Raw genomic sequence first — 10,284 nt, 5'->3', positions numbered from 1 at the left:
TTGAACTCTTTATCTGTATAAAAGACACCTGTCCACAGCCTCAAACAGTCAGACTCCAAACCCAACCATGGCCAAGACCAAAGAGCTGTCGAAGGACACCAGGAAGAAAATTGTAGACCTACACAAGGCTGGGAAGAGTGAGTCTACAAAAGGCAAGCAGGTTGGTGTGAATAAATCAACTGTGGGAGCAATTGTAAGAAAATAGAAGACATACAACAAGAGGGATAATCTCCCTTGATCTGGGATTCCACGCAAGATCTCATCCCGTGGGGTCAAAATAATTGTAAAAACGGTGACAAAAAATCCCAGAATTACACGGAGGGACCTGATAAATGACTTGCAGAGAGCTGGGACCAATGTAACAAAGGCTACCATCAGTAATACGTCGAGAGGGACTCAAATCCTGCAGTGCCAGGCGTGTCCCCCTGCTTAAGCCAGTACATGTCCTGGCCCGTCTGAAGTTTGCCAGAGAGCATATGGATAATCCAGAAGAGAATTGGGAGAATATCATGTGGTCAGATGAAACCAAAACTCAACTCGTTGTGTTTGGAGAAAAAAAAAAGCAGAGTTGCATCCTAAGAACACCACAATTACTGTGAAGCATGGGGAAGGAAACATCATGCTTTGGGGCTGTTTTTCTGCAAAGGGGACAGGAAAACTGATCCGTGTTAAGGGAAGAATGAACGGGGCCATGTACCGTGAGATTTTAAGCCAAAACCTCCTTCCATCAGTGAGAACCTTGGAGATGGAACGTGGATGGGTCTTCCAGCATGACAATGATCCCAAACACACCGCTCGGGCAACGAAGGAGTGGCTTCGTAAAAAGCATTTCAAGGTTCTGGAGTGGCATAGCCAGTCTCCAGACATCAACCCCATAGAAGATTTGTGGAGGGAGTTGAAAGTCTGTGTTGCCCAGCAACAGAGAAGATCTGCAAGGAGGAATGGGCCCAAATCCCAACTACAGTGTGTGCAAACCTGGTGAAGACTTATAGGAAACGTTTGACCTGTCATTGCCAACAAAGGTCATGTTACAAAGTATTGAGCTGAACTTTTGTTATTGACCAAATATTTATTTTCCACCAAAATTTACACATACATTCTTTGAAAATCCTACAATGTGATTTTTTTCTCATTGTGTCTCTCATTGTTGAAGTGTACCAATGATATATCTAATTACAGACCTCTCTCATCTTTCTAAGTGGGAGAACTTGCACAATCAGTGGCTGACGAAATACTTTTTGGCCCCACTGTAAATGGCAATAAGTAATTTCTTCAGTAATGTTTGAGTTTAAAGGCTCCATAAGACAAAGAAAACATGCATGCCATGCTTGTCTGAAGATAAGTGCATTTACATTGTGGCTCTTCAAGAAAGTAACTTTTTTTCTTAGTGTGTACATTTTGGAGGGCGGATCACAACTGAGTGGTCATCTCACATAATCATTAAACTTTTCCCTAACACACATTTCTTCTAATAGAAACCATTTTAGCCCAGGAATGTATTTAAATCTGATGCTATGAGAGCATGCAGTCTCAGTAGAGGCAGAGCAGACAGACAGAGCAGCAGGATTTCTCTAGTCCCATTTACCTGCAGATGGCGGGGTGGACCTCCAGCCTCCAGATGAAGCGTTCCCTCCTTTCCTGTGGAGCAACATAATGCAAAGCTTCATTATGCGAGAATCCCTTCAGGATGCAATTTTTGAATCTGACTTCCAAAACAGAGTAACAAGAACTAGTTACATCACAAACAAAAAGTTTTCAAAGAGTGTGCGAGACAGGAAGCTAGTGGAATTAGGGCAAGAAAGACAGACAGACAGACAGAAAAACAGAGACACAGAGACAAGTAGAGTGAACAGATCTCTCAGAGCTGGGTGACCTTGCTGCTGCTTTCTGCTCTTGTTTTATCCTCATGGCTTCCAGTTTGACTGGGCTTGGAATGAAAGTGATGTCTGCCCCTTCTTTTACTAGTCGACCAATCCACCAATCATTGTTGTATTTCTGCACGACAGTGAAACACACCTTTTTGACTCAGGAGTTATGCTGCAAAATGTGATGATATTAAGTTCAAAAGTTTGTTTGCATATAACATGCTCCTAATGCTGAAGGGCTCTTACCTCTTTTATGTGCAGGAAGTCTTTGGTTTCAAAGTTAATAGCAGCACCTTGGACTGGACAATCTTCATCAAGTGCCCCACAGTAACTCACATTGGTTTTAACTGCAAATGCTACTGGTTTAGACTAATGACAGACAAAGAAATTAAAAAAAATATAAATAAGATGTATGACTATATTCAGTAACATTGCCTTTCCTAAACTAAATCTTTAGTCTGAAGGTTGTTTTGTTGAGGCCAACTCAATTATACACACATTTGCTCTGAAGGGTCTATAGAGCTTTATGAATTTAAAGTGCCCATATTATGCTCATTTTCAGGTTCATAATTATATTTAGAAGTTATATCAGAATATGTTTATGTGGTTTCATTTTCAATTAACACTATATTTTTTTGTTGTACTGCACATTGCCGCAGCTCCTCTTTTCACCCTGTGTGTTGAGCTCTCTCTTTTAGCTACAGAGGGAGGCATCCCACACTGTTACATCTTTGTTCGGAGTCGTAGTACCCGGGTAAGAACTACTACCCAGTTAGAAGCAGAGTATGAGGGCGTGCCATGCTAGCAGCTAGGCAAGCATTGTAATGTTTGTTACAAATTAAAGAGCGTTCGTCACGGGAGTAAAGGCTGGACTACAATAGAGCTGTTTGGAGCAGTTTGTGAACAGTGTTTTCTATGGAAGATGGTAAGTGGACTGTGGACTTTTGCCCTTTGTAAACCTATAACGTACACAAAAAGATATACAACACTATAAAGAAAAGGGAAAAGGCCAAAAAGCATAATATGAGCACTTTAAATTAAATTGGTCTATTGCCAAGCAACCTCTGATGACTCAGCTGTTTACATACTGCTTCTCAAGATCTAAAGGTGAATTTAAGGAAAAGCACAAACTTTTCACCCATAGGCTCCCACCTTGGCTCTCTCTAGCTGCAGCTGAGCCTGGCGCTCGGCTTCACGCCGAGACGCCTCCTGGTCCTCCTCCAGGGACAGGTCGGAATCCGAGGGTCGACTAGTGTAGGAATCGGCTGAACCCTGAAAGAAAGGAGGAGAGGAGATATATAACTGTTACAGCCCAGGCAGAGAGGAGATAAATCCACCACAATACCATACAGTGAGCAGCTGTTGCTACTTGGTAAGAAATACTAATGATTAAGTAACTGTATAAATAGCTCGGATGCAGCTCCAAACAGATAACCTACATATCCCTCTGTGTCTGCCATGTATTTCTCCTTGTTCAACCTGTCGCTGAACCTGCCTATCCTTTCCTGAAACCGTGTGATCCAGCCTGCGAGGACCAGTGAGTTCCTGCAGCTTTCCAAAGCAGCCGTCTCAGGGGAACATGTGCATACTGCAACAACACCAACAACCAGCACAGTGCTTGTACTCTATTTATCCACTCAGCCAGGCACACCAGATGTTGGTAAACGCCCAGAGTCTTCAGCAAGGTATACAATGCAACAAATCCATCGTCACACCCATTTTCTAAAATCCAATTAGTCTGAATCAACAAAGGATGTGGTGCAGGAGTTGTGTCACTAGAGAAATCAGAGCTAATTATATGTTTTGGATTTGAAGTTTGTGTTCTAAATTTTTTGTGTATCAGTGAATTAACATGCAAAAAATATGTCAGAATTAAAAAGTTGAAATTGAAATTTATTTTTAAATTCAATAAAAACACTTTTCAAAATATCTGTCATATGTGAGTGGACATGTGTAATGTACTGGAGGGTATGATTCATGATTAAATTAAATAGGTTTTAGTTTGTGGCAACAACCTGGCATTAAAGAATGATAATCGATTGCAGCCAGAATGCAGCTGCCTTTCACTCAGTGGACACACTATTTTAAAATGAAATACTATTGGAACATTTTTATTTGACATTTACATTTGGAAAGAAAACATTTTCAGAAAAGCAAAAACTAATTGAATATTCCAAAATTCAGATACACAACGCTCACTTAAACACACAAATTCCAATTAAAAAAATTACAACATATAATTCAAATTTTATTAATAAATTGAATTAAGTTTGTAATTTAAATGTCAATTACCAAATAATAAGAACATCACATTTCTGGAAAACACAAAAACAACAAAAAGCAGCCTCTTTTTTATGATTGTAAAAGAAAATATTAAAAACTCATTGGACAACAAGTAAAGTACAGACAGATACAGAACCTGCCGCCTTCTTTACACTTAATACTCACTCACTTTCAGGTTGATAAAACTCTTGCGAAGCTCACCTCACCAAATCCTACTTTTGTCCTCTCACTCCATAAGCACCCTGCTCTTCTCCGGTGGCTGCAGTCCCAGCTGGGTGCAGGGCTGGAAGCCTCCTCACATACCAGACAGGAGCACCCACATAATATAAAGATAGCTCAATAACAACATCATCTTTCTTTTACCTTGTTTCTTCTACCCGTCTCCTCCTCCCTCTTCTCTTCCCCCTCCCCCCCATTCACATCCCTTCTTTGCTTTTTCCCATGCACAAAAAATGTTTTAGCTGAATCCAGCTCAGAGTTTGTGGATATCATTTGAATATCAAAGGCTGCCTGAGGTGGAGCAGAATCTAAAGGGTCCACCAGCAGAAAAAACAAAACCTAATTACAGTAAAGCAAACGGAGATTTGCAGATGGATGAAGAGGATTTATATTCTGAAGTAAGAGACAGTTACTCTTTAGCACAAAATATGTTGTCTTACTGTGTACAGACCACACTTTTATAAGGTTGCACATTGATATGGTTTTGATTTGATGAAGAGGGCCTAGAGTGAAAATGTCTGTAATGACAAAGAAGGGAAAACAACAAACACATTCCATTATAGCATCACACCGTTTTGCTTAATGCTGCATGGATTCCCAACAAGCTTTGAGAGTGCAAAATGCTCAGATTGTCTTTGTTGACTGGTTTTCGTCTTTTGAGCTGTGCAAAACCTGCAGAAATGTCAATGTCAGATGCAAATAACCTGAAATTAAGGATAACAACATTATGTTTACATGTTGGAACCAGAATGTTCTCAAAAACATCATAGCCTCCACTACTGACAACAGTGCAAGCATTGGCAGAAAATTATTGTATTGTATTTTCAGCTTTCAATACAAAGAGTGACAAAAAAGTTGTTAATGTAATTAATTGTGTGGGAAGTTTTAAATTACTATGTGGAACATCACCTCTTGATAACTCTGACACAGACCTCAGTGCTTTGCTGTTCAAAGCCATTCCCAGTCCCAGACTCTTGGCTGTTTTATATTTCTCTCCATGTGCAGGACTGATGAAGACAGGTGTATAAATTTGCCTTTGTGTCAATTGAAGAGACCCAATGAGCAACCTAGAAGATTTTAAATTGATCTTCAACTGTCAAGCCAATAGAATATATATTGAGACTAATGAAGAAAACAGATCCCCCTCATCAGCAACATCAAAACACTTGTTGCAAGGTTTTGAAGGGTTTTATTTTTTCAATATGAAATTATTATTAAAAGATAGGTTCACATCCTTTCAAATCTGTCTCAAACAATACTCATATGCCCATATGGACATTGAAACTTTGTGTCTGCTGTGATTATTCCTCCTTTTCATACTTTAACATGCTTCCAATTTAAGTGATGTGGGACAAAACAGTACTCGTCTTGTGCAAATAGATATTCCAAAGTCATCTGAAATTAATATGAGGCTCCAGAAATCAAGAGGGTACTTTCCAAAGTCATTTCAGTACACGTCTTTTTTTGTATTTCCATACATTCTTTCCTTGCTGAGCTGCAGTGAACAGATTCTAACAGGCAATTTAAAGTCCCTTTGTTTAAATACAACAGGCTTAAGAACTCTTTTTTTTATATCAGTCTATCCTGTTGCCAAACCAAAATTGGTGTGTTGGCAATTAAGATCTGGATCCAAGGATATCATGAAACACATTTCTTTGTTATGGCTGTTGATGTGTTTTGATATTTTTACTATTTGTGTAAATGTTGTCAAACTTTGTGTATTTTTTCTTTTTTTGAGTGCAACTGCTCGGGAATGCAAAATGAAATTCAGTGTAAAAAGACAATAAAGTTTTATCGTATTGTAGATAGTTAACACAAAAACACATAGAAAAGATTCTATCTAAATAGTAATCTATGGCATTCAACAGATGGCCGTCCCAGTGGAGTACAAGTTCAATGCAAAGCTGTAAAGTAACCTACAGAGTTGAGATAGAAACTGTATGTGTGCAGCACAGTATGTCCAGACAAGATGAGGAGAAGGAGGGAGGGAAGAGAGAAGTGTGGAGATGCTGGCAATGTGAGTGAACAGGAATAGACTTCTGTTGAGACAAGAGTGAGAGGGGACTGAAGAAGAGAAAAAGAAAGAAAGAAGATGTGTCAGAGCAGACAGACAAGGGACTCATGAATGAAGAGACTGAGTTTGCATGCAGAGTGATTAAACAAAAGGGGGAGAGCATCAACAGCGTACCTGGTTACAGATGAGTCCTGTAGCGCTCGAGTCGGAGGCAGACATGATTCTGCTGCAAGCGCTTTCTTCTCCCCCATTGCACAGAAAAGGCGGAACCCTCCTCCTCTCAGCCCGTGGTTACAGTGGGGAGAGAGAGGGAGGCATGCTCAGCCTAAGTGCTTTACAGCTGACGTTGCTGCGCTACCTCAATAGCCATTTCCTATACAAAATTGATGCCCTGACTGCAGCACTGTTGTGTACACGCCCGTGTACACTGGTACAGTACAGTGGGTTTTTTCAGCTTCGAGCCAGCCCACATGTAAGAGTAGGAGCTTCTCTCTGTTTTCATGCACCCTCTCCTCTCCTCTCCTCTCCTCTCCTCTCCTCTCCTCTCCTCTCCTCTCCTCTCCTCTCCTCTCCTCTCCTCCTTGTGTCTCTTATATGCCGCTTTAAGATATCCTTAAAAAGTGACATAAAAGCTAGGCTGGTTTACTCTCACACCACAGACTATCCTTTTTCACTGGGCAAGGGAATGCAGAGAGACAACAGTCTGTGATTGTCATTCCTCTCCTCGCTTTACAAGTGACTGCTTCAATAACACAAAGGGTGTAAAGATAGTGGAGGACTGGGAGCTAACACAAGAGGAGGGCATGATTGGAGAAATGAAAAGAGAGAGATGAGAGGAAGAGGAGGGCAGGGCTGTGCCCGCCTGTCTGCCTGCCCTGCACCATCCTCCTGACAGGAAGGTGATGCATGAGCCTACAGAACAGAAATGCAGCGGTGAGTCAGCAAGCAGCCATCTAGAGTCCATCAGATGTCTTAATAAGCCAGCAGAGAGGTCTCTATTGTAGGAGACAAGCATCATTGTTCCTGGCAAGCCAGGGCTGCATGCCTTCTCTCCAGGTCGCCGCAGGCACTGAAGACCCTACTTCAGCATCCATTATGCTGGCAGCATGCGCTCCCTTACCCTCATTCAACATTGGCTGCTTAAGGATTAAGTGCACTCCACGAGGGCTTTTAACCAAAATGTCTTAGGGCTACATTTCTACACGGCTTTTTTAAATTAAAGGGAAGCAAGCATCCAAACACATGCATGCATACATGCCCACACATTGTAGTAAGAGCAACTAGCTCCATCGGGAGCCGAGAAGATTGGCTATTTCATCATTAGTGTTGTGCATGAAGCAGTCATCAAGTAAGAGTTTTTCAAACAATGAGTGAAGAATGCAAAGAGTGGAGAGAGGTAGGGAAAACACAAAAAAATGAAAAGAGAGCTAGAAACAGAAAGAGGGGACAAAATATACCTGAGTAGCAAATTCGATTGATGAAGCAAGAAAGAGATTACATAAACACTGAAAAATCCTGAAAAGTTTTTTTTTATAAATGTCAGTCATGTAATGTGTTGTGTGTGTTTAATTTTAATCTCCTTAAATTGAATTGACACAAAGACAAGGGGAAAAGGTGAAAGATTGTGAAGAAAACAGCAAGGTAGCCAGTACATTAGAACAATAGGACCAGAGATAAACAGCACAATCTTTTCTTTTGATAAACAGCACAATCTTTTTTTGTTATTTTTTGCTGTTCGGTCGGTCAAAATATAGCTCTTCTCTCCTCTCCTTCCACTCCTCCCATCACAGACTGGGGTTGGCAGTGGGGAGAGGATAGCAGAGGATTGTCAAAGTTCACTGAGTTTTGAAGAATTCCCTCAAGAAAGAGCAAAGCAGATTTGAGACTGGCTCAGCTATATTCACTGATGCCAGATAGCCCATCTGAATGTGAACAAAGTGCCTATATGGAGAACAAGAACAGACAACCACTGAGGACTGTCTGTTCATTATAGAGCCTATATATATTTTTTTCTTCTTCTGTCCGACAGAATATTACATCTAGTGTTGTTCAATCCTCCAGGTAATGTGATGCAGGTGACTTCATAATGTTTCTTTTTATGCACTTTCCTTTAAAGTCCACAAAGGCATTCACAATCGAGGCAATAGAGGAACCTGGTAACCCATGCAAATTCTCATCACAGCATGGCTATTTTTTTTAACAGGTGCACAATAGCAGAGTTTTGATAATGATTTAAAAAAATATACTTTAAAAAAGCTTTACTTATATATTGTATATAACTGTTATACACAGTTCACAGTTTAATTTAACACAACAAAGCAAAGTTCTGATATTATGAATGTTGTCTAAACACAAACATTTGTACAGGAACGTTATGAATATGTTTTATATGTTTTAAATTTCTGATTAAAGAACAAAGAAGATTGTTTTTTATACTTGCTGGCGCTGATGCAGACACATTTCAGCAGGTACCAAAAAAATATTGAAGTTTGATTGTGAGCCTATTATTTGTTTTCTTGCTGGGCACCGCAGAGCAACGCAGTCAGCCTGACCCAGTACACTCCTGTACTGTAAGCAACTGAAGTTCTGCACTGGGGACTGGCTTGCAAAAGGGTACTTAAGAGAAGCCAGATTACCTATTTCCCGAACAATTCTGCATATTTAAGCACAGATGCATTGCGGTCACCTGCCCATGTCGCCGACCTTTTGACTTCAGAAGAGACACCTTACTATCTGTGGGCAGTGGGAGCTGTTGCAGCACTACAGGCGGAGGTGGATCATCTAGAGCCAGCGAAAAGCTCTTCTCACAGTGCATCCAGAGTAGGGCAGAGTGGATCAATAGGAGAGCCACCCAGATTGATACTCCATCCTGTCCAGAGCAGCTTCACCCTCCTCCTGCTCTAATGTTGCCTCAGGATACTTTCTCCCTGCCTGTAATGAGCCCTTGGCAGTCTATAAATAAGCACTTTCAAGTAAGTCCACACAGTAACAGTAGTCTGTACAAATTGGGATCATCTTGTATTAACTGCAAAGAGAAATGCTCCTGAAGTGAGGACAATGTAATAACAGGGGTGGGTCGACAGTGAATACAGTTGGCATACAGTGGAGCAAAAGGGGCAGGACGCAGCGAGTCCAGCCAGGAATCTCTATATTTCTTCTCAGCTGTCGACTTGGCCTTACCGGCTACACTGTGCATACTTAGGCTGTCACCCCTCCAGGGATGCCTCAATCTGACTTCACCAAACTGCTTCAAAGTGCAGAGAGGCTAGAGCTAACCCACATAAAGCTGTATACCTACAGTGCAGCACAGAACGGCACTGTGCTGCTGCATCCTTAATTAAATCAGATGTGTTTGTTAGACACTGACCTGATTTAAGTTTCAGTTAGTCTTGGCTAATAGGCTGAGCTAACTGGGGGAATGTCAAACTTATCAATATGTAATGATGCCCTACATATTCATGCATACCAGCTTCACATCTAAAAAAATGTGTTTTCTTTCAGGTTTGAGTCTTAAACATTGTGACTACACAGGGGATGGTTTAGTAAAATAAAAGATGTTTGTGTGCACAGATTACAGATAACAGCCGATAATGACAAACGAATCAACTGGAGATACTTCAAATTGTAGAATAAGGCGATGTCCTATAAGACCGGCCAAACATACAGATGTCATAATATGAAAACATTATTTAATTAGCATACTTCCTTACATTGTGACTTTTTTTCTTGTCTTTGATAAGTAAAGAATAATAAAAAAGGCAGTTTTAACAGGAACAGGAACAGAAGCTGAACTGGAATTGTAGGCCCTCTCAACATTGCTGGTTCATCAGATTTAATTAAGGCATTGCACACTGATGCGCCAACACACACACACACACACACAAACACACACACACACACACA

At 40.8% G+C, this 10,284-nt stretch overlaps 1 protein-coding gene and 1 long non-coding RNA gene across 3 annotated transcripts in view; one reads left to right on the top strand and one right to left on the bottom strand.

The window, feature by feature from the left end:
- LOC116692512 (uncharacterized) overlaps positions 1-496 on the top strand; it is an 18,542-nt gene extending 18,046 nt beyond the window's left edge. Inside the window, exon 3 of the long non-coding RNA XR_004332718.1 lies at positions 393-496. This is a non-coding gene — a long non-coding RNA (uncharacterized LOC116692512). The remainder of the gene's footprint in view (positions 1-392) is intronic.
- Positions 1-10,284, bottom strand: part of cacnb3b (calcium channel, voltage-dependent, beta 3b) — a 21,279-nt gene that overhangs the window by 6,705 nt on the left and 4,290 nt on the right. The window contains exons 1-5 of one of the 2 annotated variants that reach the window (XM_032520858.1): positions 6,556-6,859; positions 3,018-3,137; positions 2,112-2,234; positions 1,874-1,995; positions 1,586-1,638 (exon numbers count right to left, since the gene is read on the bottom strand). In XM_032520858.1, the coding sequence (XP_032376749.1) occupies positions 1,586-1,638; positions 1,874-1,995; positions 2,112-2,234; positions 3,018-3,137; positions 6,556-6,600 (463 nt within the window). In that variant the 5' untranslated portion in view covers positions 6,601-6,859. Of the gene's footprint in view, positions 1-1,585; positions 1,639-1,873; positions 1,996-2,111; positions 2,235-3,017; positions 3,138-6,555; positions 6,860-10,284 lie in introns of those variants that run through there. The other variant, XM_032520860.1, reaches the window with a different exon arrangement.

Source organism: Etheostoma spectabile, chromosome 7, assembly GCF_008692095.1.
Source record: "Etheostoma spectabile isolate EspeVRDwgs_2016 chromosome 7, UIUC_Espe_1.0, whole genome shotgun sequence".
In the NCBI taxonomy this organism is placed as follows: Eukaryota; Metazoa; Chordata; class Actinopteri; order Perciformes; family Percidae; genus Etheostoma; species Etheostoma spectabile.
Note: the sequence above shows the minus strand (reverse complement) of the source record. Positions and strands in the feature narration are given on the sequence as shown.